Source organism: Oryzias latipes, chromosome 16 (genome assembly GCF_002234675.1).
Source record: "Oryzias latipes chromosome 16, ASM223467v1".
NCBI lineage: Eukaryota > Metazoa > Chordata > Actinopteri > Beloniformes > Adrianichthyidae > Oryzias > Oryzias latipes.
In genome coordinates, this window is record NC_019874.2 from 10883480 (window position 1) to 10910935 (window position 27456).

At 37.6% G+C, this 27456-nt stretch overlaps 1 protein-coding gene across 1 annotated transcript; it reads left to right on the top strand.

Moving 5' to 3' along the window:
- The first annotated feature begins 10627 nt into the window (after positions 1-10627).
- Positions 10628-27246, top strand: LOC101157725 (collectin-10). Its single transcript, XM_004077677.3, has 7 exons — positions 10628-10859; positions 13670-13741; positions 19342-19413; positions 24745-24798; positions 25142-25237; positions 25805-26019; positions 26144-27246. The coding sequence occupies exons 1-7, from the start codon at positions 10763-10765 to the stop codon at positions 26375-26377; spliced, it is 840 nt and encodes a 279-aa protein (XP_004077725.1). The 5' UTR covers positions 10628-10762; the 3' UTR covers positions 26378-27246.
- The last annotated feature ends 210 nt before the right edge of the window (positions 27247-27456 follow it).

Below are 27456 nucleotides of genomic sequence, written 5' to 3' on the forward strand. Positions count from 1 at the left end.
ACCTCTTTCCATTTGTCTTTTTATCTCTGTTTAAAATCATGGTGCCCCATTAATCTGACCGATAATCTCCACTTTCCACAGAAGCAAAAAAAGCATGTGGAGGCATGGAAGCTCACCACTCCCTTCAACACATACAACACCCTGGACAGGAAAACTACCAGGCTCCAGTTTGAAGGGATCAGGGAAGCTGATCAAACTTCCTCCCTGGACTTTCTCCGGGAAGCGGAACACCATGCAAAATGACAATAAATCAGCCCTCATGGAACAACATGCCACATTGATTTTAACGTTACGTGAGGATTCTGCAAAGCAGAGGGAACACGCACAGAAGAGGGTAAAATGAAGCACAATTTTCAAAGTATTGATCTGAGTAGAGTTCATATTGAAAAAATATATTTATTTAGGGGGTTTATGTATTAATTTTTATTTTGGATTATGTAAAAAAAAAGTTACATACATTTTAATAACTGTGAAATTATGAGTTTATTAGTCAAACCATTTGACAATCATATTTTATCAATTCAATGGGATATACATGAGTGCCACATGTGTGACTGCAAACAAGTCTATTCATGGTTGCTTGAAATCAATCAATCAATCATTATTTTTCATTGTTCCTGGTGCCTGCCCCCTTTTTCCCCCTTCTGCACAGGTGCAAGTATTTAGGGATCAGGTGATGGATATAAAAGATCCACCTTAGTTGCTCCCCAGGAGTGTCCTTCCTCTGGTCTGTATCTGGATCATTGCTGCAGCTCTGTGCCTGGTCATCAGAGTTCTACTCCCATGCATGCACGCATGCACTTTAACACTCCATCTACATCTACTCACATACACAGACACAGTTACGTGGCCACGTATCGAGATACAAAAAAGCATGTAAGAAGCGTTTAAACAGTTGGACCTTTTTTACCGTTTGATAACACAACAATCAGCTTTACGTTTGTCCGCGGTTCATTTGTTAGTACATTCTTACATTCCTACGTCGGCTATGGTGTTTGTTTTAGTTCAGTTGCTCCGCTCCTGGAACAGACTGAGGAATCTCAGAGCGAACCAAAGCTCAGTCCGATGGGAAACAAATCGAAAGATGGGTTAAAGAGCAGTTCCTGATCCCGGACTAGGGTACGCACGGGTGTATTCAGACTAAAAACTTGTTCCGGTGTTCAGGGGGGTTGTTCGGGGGATGTGTTTTTGACAGTGACTGGTCTTAGAAAACACATTTGTTTATACTGCATTGTGTTTTGACGGTTAGGTTGCAGCAGGCCTTCTCTGATATGAGTGGTGCTGGGGGTACCAGGAATTCTGCTGTCAAGTCTGCTGTGCTGAAGGTTTATGAGTTGGTGCCAGAGGCTTATAGGCAACGTTTTCGGGGCTGTAAGCGTGAAGATCAGGTTTATATGAAATACATGCAAGAGGTGATGAGGCATTTTGATTCCTGGTATCCTTCATCTGGTGTGAACACATTTGAGGGTCTGGGGGAGCTGATGCTTCTGGAACAGTTCAAGGCCTCTGTGGGTGGTCAAGGTTGATGGTTTTCACAGGACAGTGATGTCTGTAACTATTGCCACCAGCATGGACACTGAAGAAAAATGGGTACTTTCTCCGAAAGTCTCAGCGGGACAAGGTTTCTGGAGCTCCTCAGTCGGCTTTGTGTTCCTTATCGGTTCAGTGGGTTCTGTAGGGGACTGCAGGAGAGGTCCTATCTAGGCTGCGCTCATATTTGCCCTTTAGGGTTTGGTGTCAGTGGTTGGTGGTGGGGATCTGGTGCATGTGAAGATTTTACGTGACACTGAAGATTGGACTCCTTTATTCTATTTTCCACTTTGCCACTCTACAAGGAAACCTTTGCCGGGTTGGAGATTCCCGTGGTGGGGATGAGCCTGGATGTTTTGAATGTTCCACAGCACAAACTAGTGCTCCATTGTGGGTTTTTTCCAGAGGAGGTGTTGATGGGGGTGTGTCCACTCGTGGCCAGGCCAAGTGATTAGGACACCTGATTCTGATCACTTCGATGGGTGAGCAAATACTTTTGATAATGTAGTACATAGCAGAATAGAACTATGAAAGAAAAAGCCTGGAGCAAAATTCAGTAAATTTACATCGCTTTGACATTTCGCTTCAAGCCTTTTCCAACTATAGGTAGCAGTCACGCACTAGTAAACAGTAGCAAAAGAAAAAGAAGCCCCTCCCTACTTTTCCAGTGCAAATAAAAAGGGCATGCCAAACACATTTGTTTGTAGCTTATGAGTTAAAATGAGAAATTGTGAAACTGAAAGGAGGAATATCGATTAATGAACTGCAGATGAATCTGAGCTTAAGTTTCATAACTTAAAATGACATTTGCACAGTTTGTGTGACTACAAGAAAGAATTGTTCCTGATTTGCCCATTGCATTGTAATTTTGTGTCTCTAGTTTGGAGCAAGATGTCAGCCTAAAGTCTGGAAGTGATTCCACTGACAGAGCCAGAAAGACATAAATATCCACAAAACTCCACCAACTTGTCCTTGAAGTTTTACAACAGTTGGTGAATGAATTGTGCTATGATCACACACAAAGTCACCCAGACAGACGCACAGGATGAACTCACAGCTTCCTCTCCCAACAGTAGCAAACACAACATTAAACTTGGCTCAAGTCAAGAGGACTTTTTTGCTGCTTACAATAATCTCTCTCTGAATGTTTTATCCAGAGGGCAAAACTGTCTGGAAACTAGGTTTGACTGAGTCATGATTTAAAATAGGGGGAGGGGATTTCAAATGTAAAATGATAGCCTTTTTTTCTTTGTGTGACTGACTTTACTCCAATAAATGGATAATGCAAAAAGGTAAATGTTCTCATCTAATATGATTAAAAAAAACGTGTCAGCTAATTAAGAATAAAGAGAAAAACAGTTTTTTTTCCTGTCATTTGGTCTGAATTAAAAACAGGAAAATGGACAGTTGGTGGAATGGACATTTGGAGGTAATGATATAGGCACAAACTGAAACCAAGAATACTATTTTTTTTTAAAACAAAACAAGTAAATTGAAAGCATCTGCTGATTTTTTTAACATTTCTTTTCAATAAAGACAAAACCATACTGGCTCAGAGAAGTTGGAACAAATGTCTAAGTTTGAGATTTGCCCATATCAGTTTATTTTCAAGATGTAGAAGCCACTAGTCATGCCTAAATTAAGTAAACACTTTTCTTTTTTACATAAATGCTTCCCTGAAAAAAGCACTTCCTGGAAGACGTTAAGTCAGCAAAGCTAATGATCGACATAAATACCCATCTATCACTCAACCACAACAGCATTACTTCCTCCACTCTGTTTCCATGTCAAGCAGATGTCAGACTAAATCGCTTTAAAAGGTATCATTTTTACAGTAAGATAAATGTACTGTTTAGTTTCCATTCAGGTATTTGCATATATGCCATCCAAACCAGTCTCCATTTTATGAATATATATATATATATATATATATATATATATATTTCTACATAAGACACATATAACGCAGACAGACAGGTCTGTTTTTTATTAGACGTGCATTGAAAAAGCTGTGGCATATTATCTTGAGACAAAATGAGTATTAAAGAATGCCATGGAGAAATTTTAGACATTTGTGGTCATAAATATATGCTTCATGTATTTTCATGGAATTGGAAGTAAGTTTTTCTGCTTCCCCTCTTTACTTAGACAAGATCAGGGTGCGAAATTCAATCTCCATGAACAAATATTAAAATGTAAGCCAGAGTTTACTCCACAGTGGGAAACAAATTTATCATACTAAAGATGATGGTTGAATTCTGGGTAAAATAATAGTTGGTGTGACAAAAAATAAAAGTATTCAAAAGAGACTTGCCATCATGTGTTTTGCTGGTAAAGTCTGGTGTCACAGAACAATCTTTAAGCAGCAAAGAAGAAGTGATAATAGATCATTATTGGTAGATGGCAAACAAAGGGGTGCATTGCATTCAGATTGTCAAACTACTGTTAAAAATAACGGAATCAACTGAAAAAACAACATAATTAGCCAGATTTAAAACAAATATAATAATGCTTCATTCACTCAAATATCGAAACAAAAAGAGACATGCCAAAAAAGTTTAACATTAAATATGCACAACAAGTAAAACTGTGGTAATGGGAAAAATGTAGGTTTGCTTTAAGTCACAAACTTTATTCTTAAAAGGACACATGGGAGATGGCCTTAACATTGAGATTAAGAATAGACGCAAAGTAAGAAATCATTATTTTTTTTCTATTTAAAAAGACAGTATTGTGGGTAATTTATAAGATGCAATTTTTTAAAACGTACCACATTAATTAATACCCCTTGTTCCAATCAGTACAAGCATTTCTTCTTTGTCCCAATAATGCATGTGCAAAGATTCTACAAAATTAACCAAATTTCCAAATAAGTTTGACTATTTGATTTGAAGCACTTATTGCCAACCTTCTCAGAAAATATAGGCATATTTTACCGGGGTTTATAAATCAGAGCATAAACCCAAGAGGTTTTACTCATTCTCTGCTGACAGAGATGTGTTTAGTGACAAAGCCAGAACTCATGTGCTTGGGAGTGACTGAATATTCCTCCAAAGTTCTAGATGGGTACTCATCCAGAACTCCACCATGCATGGGTAAACCTAATTCAAATTAGTTACATAATTTAGTGCCTATGCACAATTGTGATCATTTCAATGTGCTTTTTAAAGAATGCATTAAAGGCCCACTCCAATTTGATCTATTGTAAAACTGTTTCCAGAGATATTTTAATTATGATCACGCTTTTTCTTTGGCAAAATCAAAACGCAGGTTCTGCATTGAGGGAGAAGTTAAATTCGAAATTGGCCTCTGAGTTGTTGGCGGGATTGTTTGTATGGAGTTAGCACGCCCCAACTCCCCTGATCAATCTGGTGACATGCTAACCTGCTAGCGTGCAGCCCCACATAAGCACCAAGATTACTGGTGCAACAAAAATGGTGAGCAATATTGAAGCTATCCAGCTGTACAGTTTTAGCCAGATTCTAGCTCAGATGAGGAAAACAAAGACAGACATAGAGTTGTCTTTAAGTGGATGCATCAGGATGGAGTGGAGTGGGGAGCTTGTGACCAGCCGACTGTGGCAGCTGCGTCACTGCTACAGGCTTTTTTCAACAGAATTTTCAGAATCATGTATTTTTTCAGCTGTTAATCCAGGATTGCCCTTAAAAGGGCAACAACCTAAACAGAAGTCCCCAAACTTTTCTTTCTCCAGTCACATAATTCTGCTTATCTTAGGGTATACCAATGTGATCCGAGTCTTGCCAAAAGATGCAACCTTTTTCTAGGAATCTTGCGTTTTTCATGAGTGATCTGCACATTTCACCCAGACCAGCACTGACTTTACTGACTTTGTAGTCATGGGAAAAGCAGGCAAAGTGTCAGAGAATTTATGAGAAGAAGCATAAATCAAAAAAGTTGCCTAGATAAAGAGCCAGGAATTTGGAAAACAACTGTCTGTTGTGTTCAAATTCTGAGAAAGAAGAGGACAGTTAGTCATATAGTTGATTCCAAGCCACGAACCAACAGGGAATTTTCATCTTTGACCACCAGCATAACATTGGAAAAGAAAAAAAACCACCAAATGTACTGTAGCTTATCTAACACAACTTTCTAACACTTCCTGTTTTCATTTTAAGCCACTGGGAACGAATTGCAGCTTGACAGTGAAGATCTCCGTTAAAACTGAATATTGTGGGTTTGAGAGCATGCTCAAGGTTCACAGAACAACGTCTGAGCAAAGAGCAAACATGTATGTCCTAACAAGCATTCTCCCCAGCCTGCTCCTCCTGTTCTGTGAGCTTGAATATGTGCCTGCAAACATTTTTCACGTGAGCCAACAGCCAGGGCAGATGTGCAGTTTGACTCCACAGAACAATAAATAATCTTCACATTCAAATATGTGAGTCACTCACACTTGTTTATCTAGCATTTGTAGATATCAACTATGGAACATTTTTCAATGGCTTCTTTTGTAATACAAAAGGGCGAAAAAGTGTGGGAGGTGAAGAGGTTCTTTGGTCTTTTATTAGTTTGTCAGGGACCTCATTGACTCAGGCTGACCCAAAACCAAATGAATCAGATAGACAGTAGCCTACTATTGAAAAAATTGTGTGCTTTCCTTACATTTTTAATAACAGTGTAAATGTCTTAAAAATAATAATAAAGATTTATCCTAAGAGTTGATTAAAAAAACATGGTCTTTCAAGAAGCAAGTGTCTTTTAGCATGACATCCAGTATTTCATGTAAAGACATTGTAAACATCATTGGAAAATTAAAATAATTTAAATGAATTTTGTTTCATGACCACGTTAATTCTTCTAGCGATCATGTCAATCACAGGAAGACCTTACATGATTGTTTATGAGCCAAACATCTTACTATGATGTTTAACCTTTACAATTAAACTACTGTAAAGGTCAGTGTCAGAATTTGAATTGTTTCCGAGTGTCAATGTGCAATACCTGTTCCCCCCACAATGACCGTATTTTGATTAGGCACATTTCTTATCAGGTTCACTTTGAACTCGTGATATTAGGAAATCAGGGCCTCTGGAAAGCCACACAGGCCACAGGAGGGCAGTACGGCAGCAGATAGCCATGGTTGTCTCAGCATTAACCAAGTTACGTTTGTGTCGCTGATGTCCTGCGCAAAAAGAGCTAAAAAAAAACAAAACAATTAATTCACAAAGATGCTAAAATGCGTTTTTGGTTGAGAAAAACAAGTAAGTCATTTAATGGTCCTTAGGGATATTTATACTATGCAGTGGATGCAGTTTATTTAAACAAAAAATAAGACTGTAAGGTTTTAAACAAAACTTCAAATAACAAGCCTTTATGGTTCATAATGAATTCAAGTCTTCTGAAGGACACAGACCAAAATGTAGGTTAAATGTATCGACTCTCAATTAATGTGTTCTGACAGATGCTGAAAACCATCTGATTCACTTCCCGAAAAAGTGACATTGAAGAAAGCTCAAATATATTGGTGTGTTTGCTTCTGTCACTGCTGCTTATTGTTTTTGCTTTACTCCATATTGCCTGAGCTTAAATCTCTGGAAAATATCAGGAAATGCCAGCAGCGTGGTCGTTTTGTGACACATGCCTTACATTAACTTCCACAGTTCGCAGCAAAGGTTACATAAAAGTTTTATATGCCAAAGTGACTGTTGAAAGATTTTTTGCACTAACTCACATGTGGACAGTTTGTGCTGCTACTGCTGTTTTAAGACTCAGACCTGCACACAGCGTGGACTCCAAGCAGCAGCGAAAGCGGAGTTGTTTTGTGGTGTGGTTACCCATATGAAGTCAACCCTCAATCCTGGGGTGTGAATCACTCTCCTAGCAAAGCAATTTAAACAACATGTTAACAATTAAAACGATTTGTTTGTATGCCACAAACACATTCATATAAAGCATCACTTTCACAGACTCTTCCTGAAGCGGTGGCAGAGAAGGTTTGTGGCAAAATCATAAGTCTTCTGAAGCACTAATGTCAAACTTGCTTTATCTTTTTACTCTACGCAGTGACAGAAAGTGCAGAAAGATCCACAGTAAACAGCTGTTGCAGGCAAACAGCAGATGGACCAATTACAGTAAATGGCCATCTGGTGAAAATAATGAAACTGTTAGCAATTAAAGAGCTAGATAGTTGCATCCGGGATTGATGCAGACCAGAGCAGGGACAGAAAAAAAGTTGGGAAACTTGAGGATTTGAGAATAGATTGTTGCCAATTGTCTGGTCCCTTTGTGTACATCGTCTATTTTAAGGTAAAACAGAAGAAAAAATTTATTGTAACATTTTATCCACAAAGCCAGTTCCAACTGTCAGTGATCACATTGCAAAAACTTTTTTTAAGCTGTTAAAGCTTTCTCAATTTTAAAGTACAGACAAGTCAAACAAAAATGCTGCATAACATTGCAAATATTGTCACCACATGTTTTATTTTCTTTTTTTTTGTTTGAATGTAGGTCACGTTTAAAAAAGTTTAAAAAAAGAATAGAGAACTCTGTGACCAAGGGTTTTTGAGCTTGAAGATTTGCTCTGTTGTTCACTGTACTGAATTTAGAGCAAAGAAATAGCTTTTCCCAAAGTCCACAGCTCTCGACATCCACACATTCCTCTGCAGAAACAACATACCACTTTCAAACTAAAGGGAAACAACTGAAAAGGCCAAAAAAAACTGCTCTCAGTCTCTGTCACTGATACAAAGTCTATGCGGCATGAGACATTTTTTAAACTTTCATTACTTCATTTGTGGTATAAAGTGTTTTTAAAGGCAACTCCCTCCCCCCCAAAAAACTATCATCAGCATGAAGTGATTAATCCTTAAATATTTCTAGAATACTTCCCAAAAATAGCAATCCACAAAACACGTTAAATACAACAAAAGCTGCTTGTGTGACTGCACTGAAAAGTTGGGCCAAAAACATCTAACGAGGACAGATTATCCTAACATAAGATTGGAAAAAAATCATTAAAATAGCATTTAAAACCACTTTTTTTTAAACTGTTTGCACAAACCTGATTAGGTTAAACTTCAGTGCCTCTGTTCTGTTTTTAAGGTGCTCCTCAGACATTCCAGGAAACAACTTTTAAGGTATGTAGCTGAGATGACACTGTTCTTATCCTTCTATGTCTCGATCAGGTCCTTACCCTTATTTCCTCTTTTTTGCCATTCCTGCATTCCACTCCCTGCTGTTTGTCTTTTGTTAATAAGTCAGATGGACTCCATTAAGACGATATCTCGCATTTACTTTTTTGTGCATTTATAGTTTTCATGTACTGTTTTACTTAAAACAAATATTTTATATTTGAAAAGTGTTGGATAAAACTAGACAGAACTTAATGTTTTCTTTTACTCATCTTAAACAAATCTAACACATATGCTCATATGCTGCAACTTTGATATGATTTTCAGTGAGGTGAAGTTAAGTTTATTTTAGCTTTTCTTTGTAGTCCACCACCACCAACCTTGACCAATACTGTATATTTTACACAATATAGGGCACCCTGTCATTGAATGGTCCATTTATATCATATTTAAGGCGCACCAAACTATGAGGCGCATTAAGTGAGACAAATTGGGTGACGTCAAATTTGGTGTTTTAAAGCAAGTAGTGATCATGTTGTCAGAATTTCTATTAAAGTCCAAGGCACTAGATTGTCCAGCAATATTTTTTAGAAGTTAAGGAGTAGCGAGGGAATTGGAACATAGCCTAGAAATAACATGCTACACGTTAGTAACTCCCAACCTTGTTGGACAGACAGATACCGCTTAAACAAACATTACTGCGACTACACTAAAGTCCAACCCAACAAATACAAAAAAACTGCTACATGTTAGCCACGGTAGCATATTTACAATAACATCTGACCAGAGGGCTGCGTACCTTTCAAAATTGCTTCGACATCAGTAAGCACAAACAGAATGAATCCAAATATAATGCGCTCCAGATTATAAGGCACACTTTTTTGAGGGTTACATCCTATTTAAGTGCACCTTAAGCAGAAAATACGGTAAACCTGTTTAGACTCTCATATGTTTTTTTGACTAATGTAATAAAATAAAAAAATGTAAAAAACATTTAAACCTTTATATTAACTGTAAAGCATTGTGTGAGTGGTTGCAGTGACAGAAATATGAAATAAAACATTGCGATTTTTTAAAATGTCAGTCATTTATTTCTCATAAAAGCACAATATTTATTTTGTAAAACTGTAAATGTGACATTCAAGTTACCACATCACAACCTCTCGCCTTACATAATTCACTTCTCGCTTTAACATACAGTAACAGGGTTTTGCTGCTGGCACTAGTATGTCAGCAGCGCTTCAGTGTCTCTGGGTTGTGGGTTGGGACCTCTTTGAATCAAACTGGTGCAGTCTTTGGTCAGACAGATTTTCTGCTCGGTAGGAAGTGTTGCTGGAGAGAGCATGAGTTTTCAACAAACATCCTGGTGCAGTTTTTGTACAGTTTAAACTGTAAAAATGATTTTTGACAAAGTGAGGGCTTCGTCAAAACTCATTTGTTTCTGCTCAAAAGGTTAAATTGTGGTCATTGAAAGGACAATGCCTACAATTAACGGCAGTCTTTAGTACACACTTGTTCTAAATTAAATTTTACACATACACAAAGACTACAAATAATCTTTGATTAAAAAAAGACCTGTATGACACTTGTGTTCTCAAAGCTATTTGTTCACTTTTTTTCTTTTAACAGTATTTAGGCTAATGCATTGACGGAGTGATTTACTGTTTTACTCTACCCAATATTTTTATACACATTTGTCAGTAACCCAAAGAAAAAAATTATGCTGGCAAGAAAACAGGAATTTACCCTAAAAAACTAATTTACACTGAAACTGGTAACTGTGTATCTTTTGTTGAATCATTTAAAGCTACAATTGAAAACAATCAAAATGACAATAATATCACATGTTATGTATTAATTGTTTTATTTGAATCTGTTGAAGTGGTGGTATATGATTAAAATCCAAGGGGCAAGGCACGCAGAGGAATGTGGTGTAGTGCGATGTGTTGTTTAACATTTAGTCAAGTAACTGATAAGACTCTATAAACAAATGAGTGTGGGTGTGTGTCTTATAAACAAAAGCCAAACATACTGCAGCCCCAGAATCGTCTCTCAACTTAGCTCTTTATAGGATTTGTTGCCGTCAACTGAAAAACCCTTACAATTCAGGTTCCTCTTTGTTAGTCGGCTGTGATTCGAAAATGTCTCAGTTATTGTTGTTTTGTGTGTTTTTGGCTACCTTCAGCTACATCTCATCAACAGAAGTCTGCACCAATACTCTCCTTCCAGGGGCTAAAGGTAAGTTCAGGCATATGTGTGTGAGCATGTGAATCTTCTAAAGCAGGGGTGGATAAACTTATAGAACGTCTGGGTAACAAAATGTTCTAAAAGGTTGACAGAAGGGTCGGACCAGGAGGGTATGCATGGAGTATTTTGGTAATCCATCTCATTACAGAAAAGAAAAACATGGAATCTGGATGAAAACAAGCTTTTATTTTGATTGAAAATGAACATCTACATTTTAAAACAGAACATTTGAGAGGTTTTATTTCAAAACTCTGACTTTTGATCTCATTTTAGTGCCAATTGTACCAGTGGGTTCACGTCCCTCAGGGAAAAACGCAAACTTAGAGAAATGCTGGGTTCATGTGCCGTTAAAATGATCGGAGAAATGCCGTCCGACTCGGAAAACACACATGAACCTTAGAAAAACAACAAATCTTCTAACACCACATGAATGCAGAAAAGCAAAATTATGTGTAATTGTAGGGCACCTTCTGTGGAGAGACACCAGAATCACAGAGACAATAAAACGTAATTAGTTAATTAATTAATTAATAACGATTATCGAGACAATTTATTTTCAGTTTGGCAGGCCAGATCAAATAGTATAATGGGGCGCAAATGGCCCCCAGGCCATAGTTTGCCCAGCCCTGTTCTAAAGTCACTGAGCCAACACTAACCACACCAGTGCTTGTAAAACAGGATTATTAAATGTAAATGTGTGAATCATTAAAATATGAGGAAAACATGCTCATTGTACTGTATGTTAGAAGTTGAGCAGTTGTAATGTTTGGTTTTTTAAGGGAAAACCTCTAGAGTGTTGCAGGCCTTTTAGCATTACAGATCCTGTGGTTTATTAGCTGCCTGTCTGCTTACTCATTAACTTGAAGGGAATGTCTCCCCGTGTGTGTGTTTCTGATTTTACAACATCCAGTAGCTTGCTCACCTGCTGATTCAGTCTGATAGCACTAATAAAATTCAGAGTTGAGCTCTGCTTTTTTTTTTTTCTTGTGAGTTCTCAGTTAACATACAAGGTTGGCATTCAGCTCAGATGGTGGCCCCTGGGATTTGGCAGTCAGAAATGGCAGAAAACCCATCACATGTCAAAGGGTTGATCGAGTATCACAGTTCTTTGCTGTAGAAAGAAAAACAGCATAACTTCGCTGTCAGTTTTCAGAAAGCACAGACAAAGCTAGGATTCAAAGTATGGCAGGCCGTGAGTACCTAAAAGGGGGCGACTTTGACATTAAGTCTAGTTTCTCAGGCTTTGCACAGATTTTTTTATGCACTGGCTAGAAAGTCCCATTGTGTCAGAGTCTATTTAGACAGCTGCCACAAGAGTGAACTGATTATTTGTTCTACACTCATCCAGATAGTACCGGCCGCAGAACCAGCCTCTGGGTGCATATTTCGTTGGGCGTTGGACGTGCACTTTCTGTGTTTAATGCTTCCCAAAATTCTTAAATTATTTGCTTTAACTTTGAACAAACCTACTTTTGTTTCTTTTACTGGTACTCTGACTAATTTACTTTTAAATTGTTTTGCCAACAGCATATTTTACAATGCTGTCAGAATGGTCGGGCATTTGTTTGTTTACATGTGATGAAATGAGATCACAGGTTCAAACAAGGCCACAGGAATGACATGAACAGGCAATTAACATGGATTTGGTCAGAGTAAACAATCAAAAAGTAACATTTATTTTTAAAATATTGGTGTGAAAAATCACTATGCATCATGATTATCTCCAGACATGCAAAACACAAAGGGTCTCCAGGACCCCACCTTTATCCTGGCAGCCAATGAATGGATTGCGCCAGTGTCAATATACTCAACAAATTATAGCCCAGAAGACCAGCACTGATAAAAAAAAAGTGTGTTTCTAACATGTTTTGTGGCCTCTTTTTGATGATGGAAGACATATATTAAGAAAATTAGGCTTAAAACTACATGTCTGAATATTTCTTTATTTAAATTGTTGTGAATCAGGAGCAGTCAAAAAAATGTTGTTCCAAAAAGCATAGTTGTGACGTAGAAGCTACAATAGGCCGGCTACAAGCTCCCTGCTCCACTCCATTCTGATGTATCCACTTGCAGATGACTAGATCCATTTACGTCTTTGTTTTCCATGTCTGTTCTGGTATCTGGCTAATAACTTTACGTCTGGATTGCTCCGATATTCCTCGCCATTTTTGATTCACTTGTAATGTTATTTGGGCCTCTGAGGGGCTGCAAGCTGCAGGCGTGCATGTAAACAAATGGATGATGGGAAGTGAGGGCAGGCTTGCTCCATGCTAGCTCAGAATGAAGTTTCTAATAAACTGCTGTCACTCTGCTGAAGCCGTGTGTAAGAAAATTACTTTGGGGGGGCAAAAAAGACATCATAATCTTAATAAAAATACAACTGGAAATGCTTTTAAAATATTTAAAAAGATGATTGGAGTGGGACTTTAACATCCCTTCACACGTCAGTTAGTGTTCTTTAATTCTTGGATTAAGAACACTCAAGAATTAAAGCTCAGATATTGTATTAAGTGCTGAAAGTAAGCTCAGTGTGCATGTTCCGAAGCTCCAAGTATGCATAGTTATTTATAGCTATTAGGACAGTGTACAGTGCGCACTTTGTTTCAAAAGGTAGTTATGCCACATTTTCTCTAAAGAAAATGGGCTTTTGTCCAATTTAAAGTTTACTGGGGTGTTGCAGAGTATCTTCACAAAGCTTATGGGCTTCCAAAGACTGACAATGGAAAGTGAGGTCAGCAGAAAAATCCCCAAGAGCAAAAGGTCAATCGTTTCTTTGTGTTTTTCATTTTTCTTTTTTCTAGGAGACCAAGGTGAGACTGGAGAAGAGGGCGATGAGGGAAAAATTGGGAAAAATGGTCCGCCCGGATTTTCAGGTACTGAATGCTTCTTCTGAGAAAGGCAGCAAACTATCAAGGTTATCAAAAAGTGACAGCTGTAAGCATAAGCCTAAGCTTTCATGGTGCTTTCAGTAATAATTTATTCCCCACTCCATTTTCTATGTTTTAACCCATTTATTTATATATGTATGTGTGTACATATGTGTATATATATAAAATTTAATGGTACATTACAAAGTAGCACCACTCGCCTTGAAGAGGTTAAATATATATTCTCTTCCAGGTGTCATAGGGAGAGAAAATAATAATAAGATAATAGCATTCACTTCTATAAGAACACTTCTAAACTCTTGAAGTGCAATTTATTTGTAAATCCACAATCTTCTCTGTTATGTCATATAAATTTAGGATTTGCCAAATGAAGAAAAGTGTAACTTTGGTTGGCTTTTTGCTAAAGAAAAAAAAGCAAAGAAGGGGATTTGTGGTGGATAAAATTTAAACAGCTTGAAATTAACTCATTTCAGAGGTGGGCCAGAGTTGTGGGCATTTCAAAGAAATGAAGTCCATTTTGGCATTTCAGCTACACTGCCTCGCAGAGGGACACATCTTTGTTCCATTTGGTGTCACTCTAACACTTTGCAATAGGGAAACGTTGGCTCTTGTAGGGTAGTACTAGTAGTTTAGTTGTTTTGTTTTCAAAATAACTTTTTTAATTTGGCATTTTTAAGTCACAAGAGAAGCCTTTATCCCCCTGACTTTATTCTAGTAACACTTTTTAGTTTTAAAAGGAAAGGAAAGTTCATGGAAAAAATAATTGTAGATATATATTTTTTATATATTAATACTTTACCTGATTAAAAATGTATCCGTAAAACCCTCAATACCTTTTATCTTTCTTTTTTACAGCCAACCTTCAGCAGATCCTAAAAACAACTGAAGCGCTTAAAACAAAAGAAGGATTAATCAGTAGTTTGGCTTCAGATCGAAATGCATTTCTGATAGACGTGGAAAACAATTCTTATAAAAGGAAGAAAAGCTGTTAATTGCAGCAAGACATCAGCAGGAACCCACTTTATGAGGTTTCCACAAGAGTTGGTGGAACAACTTTCCAAACCAACCAGCAATAAAAACATCAGTACACAGTGACACGCATTTACACACAACACCACATTTTCACAATAAGCCTGTGTAAAATGAAAAACTTGTCATCTCCAAACCTGCATTCATGTGAACTTTTTGCAGCTTTTCGACTTTGCCGACGTTATTTGACAGCATAGCAAAACCACTTAATATGGGTTTTTATATTCTCACAGACAGCCTTTATAAAGGGCTACAGTGAATTAGTAATTGTTGTATGTCAGCAACTCAGCAGATGACATGTATTCTTAGTTTTACTGTAGCCAGAATTACAGGAAACAGTTCCTAAATGTTGGAAGGTTAGAAGGAATACATGACTGCTGATGTTTGCCAAGAAAATCTGTTTCATTGACCATATTACCCTGAAGAAACTGTAACCTAGGCTTTATTCAGAAATGATGCAGACGCCACACTGTGTGTTATTGGCAAAGGAGCTGAGGTAATGGAGAAATTAGACCCAAGGTTATTTTTCCATTTTCCAGAAAAGCCTTTGAAATCAGATTTACTCTTTTTATGGAACACTTTTTTTCAAAAAAGGGGTATAGTTTAGGATATGAATTGGGAGAATTTATGTGAGATGAATCCTGTAAGAAGAATGTGCTGCTTAAGATGTTGCAATACATTTTAGTTTAGTTTGTAGCCAGATTTCTGAATTAGAAAAAAAATACATTTTCAAACTTTCAGATTTTCTCTTAAAATGAACTCTTTTCTCTGAACTTTAAAATTTTCACTCCAAGAAGTTACTCTAAAACTTGCTTTTGTTTGTTGTTTCTTTTTTTTTAAACAAAATTTCAATCAACATTTTAGGTAAATGTTTTCAGCTTGTATTTTCTTTTATCCATAACATTGTCTAATATGGGTTTCCAAAGGCTTTGGATAGATGGTGAGTATATGAACCTATACAGTACATGACAACAGAGGAGCTATGGATAATGGGAGGTTCTATTAAATAGTAACACAGATTTCTGATTGAAAATAATTAATATTGGGGAAAAACATAAAGATTAGTGCATTTGTTTCCTAATTCAATATTCAATTTACAAATAAATGTGATATATTACAAAATCTTTTGTAATTCTACGTTTTGTATTTGAAAAAAAATGTTTTTAATCAATATTTCTCTTTCACATTGTATTTTCAAATCTGGATTTGCTAAATTATTCATCTTCTAACTGATACTTTAAGAAGAGAGCAGAGAGCAGCTCCTAAATGAAGTCACCCGCTTTTTACTTCGTGTATCAAATCGATATCCGTGATATCAGGCTTTTTAAAGCCTGACTAGTAATGCCAAAAGTACAACTAGTTGACTAATAACAGCCAACAATGTGAACTAGGTCCCTTGTAATGTTAAAAAAAATTTGCACTAGTTTACTAGTGGGCACTAATAGTGCTTACTAGTTTACCTGTGACAATCTAAAAAGGCCACTAGTTAACTATAACAATGCTCCCGTGTGCACAGAATGGACTGTGATGCATGGGCGCCTATGCACTCTGTTCTCAAAATAACATCCTGATAGCTTAAACATTCTGCAGTCTAAGAATTGTTCTCTCTGTTACCATCCACAGAAAACCCCCCAAAATCTGGTTCCTCTTTGTTGGTCCTAGAAAGAGATTTTAAAAACACATTTATATTTGTAATTTTTTTATTTTTGCCACTCTTGTTACACAAATATGTGCCTGTATTATAAAGTGACAGATACAAAGGGACTTGTGAAAATTGGTAGTCACGCACATGTCAAGATTTGACACTCAGTTGCTATGAAACATTAATTCATTCATTTCATTTTTCATGTTTGTTCCTCAAAAAAGATGTAATGCATTAAAAAAAACTCCTGGTTTGTAAAGGGTTTCAAAATGATTCAAAATGTTAGTGGGTTGAAGAGATGCACCAACAATCTTGAGCATTAATGAGAAAGCAAAATGTTAGAAAGTTTTGGCAAATTTTGATTTGTGGACTATGATCAGTTTCAGTGTAATATTCAATGTTAAAGCGTTTATTAGGCTCCAAACCCAGGACATGGATGTATTTAAAGCAATGTCTAACAAGTACAACAATATCTTTTGTAGCTGCTCTTCTCTGAAGCTACCGACACACTGGGCATGTGACGCACACTCAAAGTGCTAAACGCAGGTTCTTGGACATGGTTGAACCATGGGGTTCACAATGAACAAGCAGGGAGGGGCTTCTTCTTTTTGTTTTTATTTTTTGCTACTTTTGTAAGAGGTTTGGTGTGAAATAGAATGCCTTTATAGAATAGAATAGAATGCCTTTATTGTCACTATACACATGTACAATTCGCATCACACGAGCATACAGTGAAATGAGAGCCGCTCACTGTTCAGTGCAGACATGCATGAGAAAAATAATTTCACAAAAAAAAAAAAATTACAATTTACAAAACTCCAAAAATGTACAATAAAAAAATGTAGCTGAGTAAGTTTTACTTTCCAGAGTGAGGTAGGTATTGCACTGCTATTCCCATGATAGCAGAGATATGATGCACATAATGAGATGATATTGCACATAATGAGATGTGCATAGTGAGAGAGGAGAAAGAGAGAGAGAGAGACATGGGTGTGTGGGTGTGTGTGTGGGTGCGTGTGGAGCTGTCAGTGTCAGTGCATGTGTGAGTTCAGGATGGTTATGGCTTTGGGGAAAAAACTGTTCTTTAAGGCGGTTTGTCCTTGCTCTGATGCACCTGTAGCGCCTTCCCGAGGGCAACAGGTCAAACAGTCTACAACCAGGGTGGGAACTGTCTTTTATGATCTTCCCAGCTCTGCTAAGACAGCGGGAGGAGTAGATGTCCGACAGGGAGGGGGGAGCCGATGATCCTCTGAGCTGCTTTGACTACCCTCTGCAGCCTCTCCCTGTCCGCCATGGTGCAGCTGCCATACCACGTTGTGATGCAGTACGTCAGAAAGCTTTCAATGGACGCACGGTAGAAGGTTGTCAGCAGGCTGGGGTCCAGATTGTGCTTTCTGAGGACCGGCAGAAAGTGGAGTCTCTGCTAGGCCTTCTTGATGACCTCTGTGATGTTTTCTGTCCAGGAGATGTGGTTGGAAAATTCAACTCCCAGAAACCGGAAGGTGTGGACCCTCTCCACACGCTCTCCGAGGGGAGATGGGTCGGTGTTGTGACTCCTGAAGTCCACGATGATTTCCTTGTTTTTTTTTGGTTTTTAGAGCTAAGTTGTTGTCTGAGCACCAAGCTGCCAGCTTCCTCCTCCTCCCTGTAGGCTGCCTCGTCTTCCTTTGAGACGAGTCCGACGACTGTGGTGTCATCAGCAAACTTTACGCTGAGGTTGCTGTCGTGCTGCGGACTGCGGTCATAGGTGTAGAGGCAGTACAGGAGTGGGCTCAGCACACAGCCCTGTGGGGAGCCAGTGCTCAGTGTGCGTGTGGGGGAGAGGTGGGGGCCCAGCCTCACAGCCTGGGGCTGGTCAGTGAGAAAGTCAAGGATTCAGGCACATGTGAGGGGGGGGCAGGCCTAAAGTGTCCAGTTTCCTGATCAGTATGTCCGGGATGATTGTATTGAAAGCAGAGCTACAGTCCACAAAGACAATCCGGACATTGCTGTTGAAGCAATGCAAATATTGCAAATCTTTCTTCATGCTTTTTCTTCCACATTTCTATTCTGATTTATGAAAGACTTTGTGTCATATAGTTCTGGCCGGGCAAAGACAGCAATTATTATTATTATTAATTTCTGTTCAATTAACAAACGGTTGGCACTTCCATGAACTAATAAAATGAACGCCATCTATAATGTCATTACAAAATCGGAGTCCCTGATAGGTCAAAGTTGGAACTAGTTTAACTTTCAACGCGTTTTCAATGGCCATGCATTTTGTACGTAGAGCCCGAAAAAGGTCGTGAAAACCTGAGTAGCTACATGCCAATGCAAGATTTTGAACGCAGAAGCCAAAGATGTGCATTTACGTTTGTTTACATAGACTTTTGTCTGTCACCTTCGTCCAGCAATAGCAGCGGGACAAACTCCAGCAACCCATTGACCCCAAAAGGGACATAGGGGGTTTAGAAAATGGATGGATGGATTAAAGATCCCCATTTTAGCTGGCTGCTAAAAATTTATCAAAGTGTCACCCAGGGTGCATGAAATCAGTAGGAAATCTTCCTCATCCATCAGCAGCTGGTCAACCTGTTCGTTAAACCGGTTGCAGAAGTGGAACTTTATAAAAAGGGCCTGTAATGATAGCAGAGACTGTTATCGGGACCTTCAGGCAGGCAGTTAAACTGGTAGGAGCAGCTCTGCCAATGCAACGTCGATACGCTTTTTATATCTCATGTGTTTACCTTGAAAGTTAAGTGACTTTGAGAAAACGTCTGTGTATAAGTGGAATGTTTTTGGTGTGATATCTGTGCTTTATAAATCTTTATAAGGCCTTCCTTTATGGCTGATTGCTATTAAAACTGTAATAGAAATGTTTTAGTAAATACTTCAGATCTGATAAAGTCCTTTGTCACTCTTTTTCCTTCAGGAACCCCAGGGGAGCCAGGGATTAAAGGAGAAATTGGGCAAACAGGAAAAATTGGAATTATTGGAGAAAAAGGTTAGAGGAGCATGCATTTCAAGACCGATTTTTAATTTTTAATAAACAGAATACAAGGATACTATGGTGACATAATTACAACTCTTGTTTTTAACCCAGATATGCCATTTCATTATGTTTCTTGCCACATCTTCCTTATGTCTGGCTTCTTTAACCTGACTTCCAGATTAAATGTAATGCAGTGGTTCAGGATTTAAATCTTCCATTTAAGAAGAAAAAGGCTGGAGACTGAGATTGTATTCGTTTTCATTAAACATCTCTCAAAATACATTTACAGGGGATTACATGGAATACATGGGATTCAGGAGAGCTTGGCAAGGAGCAGCTGAATCCAATTTTATTAAGAGAGGGGGAGTGCTTGGCTAAGTGGAAAAACCAGCTAAGGGCCAAGAAACAAAATACATTTTACATAAAATATTAGGAACTATTTCACCTCTGTGATTAGAAAAACATACACTTATGTCTTCAGAGGTATATGAATGATTTTGATTATCAAATTAGCCATCCAATAGCTAAATGACTATTTTTGTGTACGTTTTGTTCAAGCACAAATTCTGCTCCGATCTTTATCAGGTCCTTGGAGCAGAATTGTTTCATTATCAGTTATAATCATTTTTTACATCAGTTGTTTACTTTGAAGGTACATTCTCTTAATTGTTTAAATGATTTCATATAAACTGCAGGGGGAAGGTATAACTGTGCAGTAACTGTTTATGAAGTAGTTGTGAGACAGGTTTTTGATTATATTAACTTATATTTAGACAAACATCCTTAATGTTTTAACATTTCCATGCAAAACGGATGCAGTGCGTCTAGTTTAGGGTAGCTCAAGAACACTTGGTCCAGATTATTCCAGATCAAAACCTATCGAGAGCCACAAAGTCCGACCTCAACATTGAAAAATATACACTATTTATGCCATTTAGCCATTCATTTATACGGGTAGCTTTTAAACATTTTCAAGGTAACAAAGGTGTTATATTTTTCTAGAAAGAACAAGTTTAACTTCTTTACTTTTTACAGCAGCACATACATGTTCTTTTCAAGATAAAATGCACCTTTTGTAAAATAAGATCCTCCTGCTGAAACAGATTTAATTCAAAATCAAGTTGTGGAATTTTCTGTCATGACTTTGGTGAGTATTCAACGTTTTATTATCAAAAATAAAGATGTGCACAGGTGTAAAATCCAGATTGTTTTTGATCTATACATGTAAATGCAATTACATATTTTAAAGGACTTTTACTCAAAGCAAATCGACATTATTGTGCAACAGAATATAAGAATATCTTCTTAACTTAACTAACAAAATATTTATTCACTTTTTTTTTAAACCAAAGAGCCACAATGTAGAGATATGAGAGCTGCATGTGGCTCCGTGGCCTCAGGTTGCAGACCCCTGGTCTAGCTGAATCTTTATAACTTACAATCAACACAACATGAAGCAAGTACAAGTATGTACAATAATCATTTTGATGACAGATTTCATCCTAAGTTGCCTGGGTGTCTGTTTCATAAACTCAGAGTTCCATTGTTTTTTTTTTTCCAAATCTATTGTAATAAATTGGGTAATAAAGCAACACAGTGGATTTTGATGGGAACAGGTCCCTCTTTATCAATGAAAATAATTTTTATACTCTGACTCTGCGTTATATAGGTGTCAGGGTCAGAGTCAGTAGAGAGAAGATCAGTTCCAGATAAAACGCTCAGTAAGGAAGGCAGAGTGGCACAAAAATTACTCACACTTGGCTGAGCTCAGTGCAGTGCTTATGTCTGCTGTGGTTGATTGAGTGAATGTGAGTCAGGTGTGTATGGAAGCAATTCTGTAGCATTAATAAAAAGCAAAGTCAAAACCAGAAATGCTTTTTCATTTTCAAAATGAAGCTGCATTTTTTGACTCAAAAATAAAATGAAAAAGCAATCCACCAAAATGCTTTTTCATTTCCTTCCTCAACACAGCTTATTCTGTCACTTAATTAAAATTAAAATTAAAATGGTATTTGACATTTCATTTTCAAGACGTTCCATGGTAAATGTGTAGCATAATTCATTTAGAAATGTTTAATTTGACATTTAAAATGGATTAATAGAAATGCTTTTTAATTTTCAAAATGAAGCTGCATTTTTTGACTCAAAATTAAAAAGAAAAAGCAATACTTCAAAATGCTTTATCATTTCCTTCCTCAACACAGCTTATTCTGTCACTTAATTAAAATGATAAAGAAAATGGTATTTGACATTTCATTTTAAAAAAGGTCCATGGTAAATGTGTAGCAAAATTCATTTAGAAATGTCTAATTTGACAATTAAAATGGATTAACAGAAATACTTTTTAATTTTCAAAATGAAGCTGCATCAAATGCCTCAAAATTCACATGGAAAAGCAATATTTCAAAATGCTTTTTCATTTTATACTTAAAACCGCTTATTCTGTGTCATAATTAAAACGAAAATGCAAAGAGGGGATTGCATTTGCATTTTAACATCCACCCTGCAAAACTTGGAGCAATATTCATTTAGAAAAAGCATTAGCAGAGGGGAGGCGGGGCGATGACGTCACTGCTTTGTCCGTGTGTCCGGCAGCTGTCGCTGAGAGACCTGGTATGTCTGTGTTCGCATTGAGATCACCTAAAACCGGGTCCTGTTCACAAACCGCTGGACCTGGACTGCTCAAACCTGGATTTCTGGATCTTAATGCGAAAAATGCAGCAGAATGTTCCTTTAGCTCCCTCGTGAATCAGAAGCTGTGAATCGCAACCCAACTTCTTCAGCGTCATCTGACCGCACGGATTTAAAAACATATGATCGAGTAGAGCAGGCCCTTAATAATAATATTGACAGTAATAAAAGCACATTATGAAGATAGTCTCCTGCAGCTTCGCGCTGAGTGAGTGTTTTTGGTCCAACCAGCAACGTTTAGTACGGTGAAATCTGCTATCTGTTGATGGGGCTCCAGATGTCATCAAACAGCAAATTCAGCGCGAAGCTGCAAATAAATGTGTAAATATGTGGAAATTACATGAGTCTTTATTTTGTTCTGGACACTACTGGAAACACAAATTCATTTGATGGTTTCTCAGATCGCAGCAGCATTTCCGCCTTCAGCGATCATCGGGAGCTTCGCGCTCCGCTCTGCGAAGGCAGCTGGCGGTCCGAAGAACAAAGCTTGTCCGCGGTGCGTCAGGAGGAGGACCGCAGAAGGCGGACATGCTGCAATGTAGTCCTGAGAAGCTGTGGAAACTCATCAGAAGTTCACAACCAACTCAAAGCCGTCTTCTCTGCCGCTACCACAGTCTGCTCCTGGTGCGTGTGTGTGTGTGTCAGCGGCCGGACACACGGAGAAAGCAGTGACGTCATCGCCCCGCCTCCCCTCTGCTAATGCTTTTTCTAAATGAATATTGCTCCAAGTTTTGCAGGGTGGATTTGAAATTGCAAATGCAATCCCCTCTTTGCATTTTCGTTTTAATTATGACACAGAATAAGCGGTTTTAAGTATAAAATGAAAAAGCATTTCTGTTAATCCATTTTAATTGTCAAATAAGACATTTCTAAATGAATTTTGCTACACATTTACCAGGGACCTTTCTTAAAATGAAATGTCAAATACCATTTTCTTTATCATTTTAATTAAGTGACAGAAAAAGCTGTGTTGAGGAAGGAAAGGATAAAGCATTTTGAAGTATTGCTTTTTCTTTTTAATTTTGAGTCAAAAAATGCAGCTTCATTTTGAAAATTAAAAAGCATTTCTATTAATCCATTTTAAATGTCAAATTAAACATTTCTAAATGAATTATGCTACACATTTACCATGGAACGTCTTGAAAATGAAATGTCAAATACCATTTTAATTTTAATTTTAATTAAGTGACAGAATAAGCTGTGTTGAGGAAGGAAATGGAAAAGCATTTTGGTGGATTGCTTTTTCATTTTATTTTTGAGTCAAAAAATGCAGCTTCATTTTGAAAATGAAAAAGCATTTCTGGTTTTGACTTTGCTTTTTATTAATGCTACAAAATCGCTTCCATACGTGTGCAGCATCCAGGACTGTGGTTAGAACTCTGAAGATAGTTCCCGCTGGTAACCAGAGGGGGAGACAGAGTTCTGACTTCCGACAACTGTTCCCTTTGAGAACAAATATTTTTTAATTTACCAAAATAAAAGCACTATGAATTTGCTTGGGTAAAAGCAACTTTTATATGAGATATAGTTGCAGTGCTTGACATTGTAATTATTAATTAAAATGAATGTCACCATTTTATTATAATTAAAGGCATATTAACATTCAGGTAGAGGATTTTTTTTCTAATTTATACTCTTTAGAAAAAAAAAAAGAAAATTTGTTCCAGTACAATATCGCAATACGTATCATATTGTGAGATGTGTGTCGGGATACATATTGTGTTGCCAGACTTGCCAATACACACCCCTACTTAACTCAACAAGACTAGCAAACTGGCTGATAAGGGCTGGAAGAGACCATCTTAAATAGCCAAGGATCTTAAGGAGCTAAGGTGAGTGGAGGTGTGTCAGGAAATCCCACCAGAAATCCAGCACAAAGCCATAAGCGGTAGATCACTGGTCACTCGTAGAAAATACCTTACCTCTGGCTGCAGCTAAATGCAACTAAGTCGTTCGCCATTTTTCCGCCGCCATTTGACAGTGATTGGTAAGAGTTGGTCTGAGTCACATTTCTAGGGCATCTACTGTTGCCATCGTGTGTAAGCTTGTTCAAGGTCCACACCTTCCACTAAAAGCAGCTCAGGGAGAATCTGATCAAACGTTCAAGGTGGGCACCATATGCTTTTACTTGTCAGTTTATAACTTATAACTTGAGTAACTTGCAATAAAGAAAAACATTTTTAAAAATCAGAATTAGAAATAAAATGTTAAGAAAAAGTGAGCACACTGGTTTTTCGCAGAGACTTCTGGGAAATTTCAAGGGCACTTGATTTTGGAATTGTGGATTTGGACAGCACTTCAAAAAGGCGAACACACTATATAGTGCACTATATAGTGAGTAGTGAAGGAATTTGGACACATGGCATTTTGGCTTCTTGGAGCCAGCAGATACTTCCTACTCGGATTGTGAGGGGGGAGGGGTCAGTCTGTCTAGTGATTTACCCTCTATGAACAAAAGGGAAAAGGCTGTAGAACTGCACTAACAGAAATAACCAGGGGAAGGAGACAAAGGGACAGGAATCACGGGTAGTCTACAGTAGTACAGACATTTGAAATTAAAGATGAAAAAAAAGAGGCATGTTTACGGTGCACATATTAGATACGACTTTACGGAAGGTGACCTCTGACAGCCTTTAATTTTTGTCTCTATAGGCGAAAAAGGACATAAAGGTATGGAAGGCCCTCCTGGATTGAAAGGAGGACCAGGTAAGTGGAAAAAAATATTTGCATTACACATGAAGGGTCTTTTGGTAATCAAAAAACTTAAAGATAAAGAAAAGTTTTTAAATTCTCCATATAATAAAAAAATTCATGAAAGAAATGGTTGCTGATGAAATGAACATGTAATGTATAATTTTAGCCGCAAGCAGCGTTGAATGGCCCGCAGGCGCTACCCGTCTTCCATACCTACCTTTACACACCCCCGCCGCGCTCACCGTCCGGCTCTATGTGACTCCGGGATATCCGGGATAGATATCCCCAACACCCGTGTTTTGGTTTCGTAACTGTATTTTGATTTTGGTTCTGTTAACTCTTCTTACCCAATCAGGCACAACGTGTGACTGTGGAAGGTACAGACGGGTGGTTGGACAACTGGATCGCAATGTAGGCAAGCTCCGAAACGCTATCAATTTTGTGAAGAATGGTGAGTAATCATAATGTTTAGCTTTAAGCCTGATTCTGGCTAAACGATCTTAGCCTAATCTGTTAAAGAGTGCATAACAAACTGAAAGGAAACCAACAGACTCAATCAAATCCAGACACACATACTGTAACAATTATGCACAAAAGAAAGGGAACTAACCTTTTCTCTTGTTATTTTATACATTTTTACAAGTCATTTAGGAAATATCTTTGTCATTTGGTTGTTTTGCTCCTAAAGTTTCACATCATCTTACATCAAAATTAAGTTTGTGTTGCAGCTTTACTTTTCTGATTCAAGTTCTGTATTCATACTTTAATTGTTGCTTAGCTGGACGCAAGTTTTACACATCTTTTTTACTGTTCTTTTTTAAGATGGACAATTAGAGTGGGGCTGCAAACTATAAAAGAACATATTTATTCATTCAGAATGTCACAACAAAAGCCTTTTTATAATATTTTTGAATTTTAAGCAAATCTTACTCAATCATTGATCATAGATTTAATAATTTTTGCTAGAAACATTTGGTTGAAGAAACTGATTATATCCTCCTGAAACCCTTCTGTGAAGTTGTTTTGGGCTTAAGGGAAACAGAGGAAATGTACTACTTCCTTGTGAAGGAGACCAAGACCTTAAGAGAAGCTTCAATAAACTGCAAACTGAGAGGAGGCATTTTGGCCATGCCAAAAACCAGCACCAGCAACCATCTCATGGCAGAGTATGTCAATCAGGCTGGCCTGACGGGAGTCTACGTTGGAGTGGTCCAGGCTCCAAACAAGACCATGGTGAGCCACGTACAACAACAGGGAGCAATGCTGCCACCAAGTGTGATGTAAAAAGTTAATTAAACACAACTAGCTGGTTTATTGTCCTAAAGAGATACTCACATTATTGTTTTCCCATCTTCAGGATGAAACAAGCAGCTACATTTATGCAGATTCCAGCCCTGTGCTGGGGTTCACAGCCTGGAGTCAACAGGGAAAACTGACTTCCCTGGACATAAACTCCTGCTGCGTGGAGCTGCGAAGCACAGGAACATGGAGTCATGTGGAGTGTGACACCACCATGTATTTCCTCTGCGAATTCCCAAAGATCAGAAGAGGAGCAACAGGAAGAGGAGTGCCTGCTTTAGTGCCTAAATAAAATAACTTGACGTGATCGGATTTATTGTGTCATAAATACAGGCTGTACTACTGTTTTGTACTAGTTTATTGAATGCATTTTTTATGGAAAAAGGAAAAAATAAATAAATAAACACACAACATAATAAACTGAGTCCTAGGATCTGGATTGTACAAAATTTTACTGAGGTGGTAATCATCCAGTGATGTTTTCTGATATTAAAAGTGGCTAAAGTTAAGAAGTTTTTGTATTTTTGCTGCACAGAAGCTGGTATTGGACAGGAGTGAAATACAGACGTAGGCACATATTCAGATTACAAAATCATCAATTTACTCACCTAACTTTAAATTGGAAAGTCAACGGCATAATGAGGAACTGTTTACACATGTTACTTTTTATTACTGTGTTCAAAATTTTCGGTCTCCGTTTTTTATGAAATTTCTAGTTTTAAAACAGAAGTCTTTTAAAGTACATTGCTTAAATCCCTTCTGATGTTTAAGCAGTTCAGGCCAGACTAAGGGGTTACAAACCATTGACCTTATTTGGTGTCCAAAACTCATTAAACCTCCTCTACATTGAGTTCGTGAAAAAAAGAAATCTTTTGACGGTTATTCTGACCCTAGTCTTAAAAGGAATAAAGATGGTGTATTTTGTTTATTAAGTACCTGCTGCATTTATTTATTTATTTGGTAATGTTTGCATTTTTTCCTTTTATTTCTCCAATGTGTCATTCAGATTGGAGAGAAGCCAGAGTTCTGTGTAATTTCATATCTTCTACGGCAAACATGTGCTGATTGTGACACCTGCTGGACAAAGTAGGATGGTACAGATACATGAATGCACCTTCCTGTGATAATTTTCAAAGAAGGTATTAAAAAGTTAACTGAAAACACATATTTATTGAATGACTTTATTTAAAATACAACTATTATAATATATGTGCTTTCAAGACAGTAGATGAAGCAAAAACACAAATTGAAAAAGTTGGCAAATAGTAAAGCTCCTTTTAGATATCCAGGAGATCTGAACAATCAAGTGAGCTGGACTTGGTTTGAAAAGACTTTGCAGCCTTTATATTGCTTGTTAATTAGTTATTGATA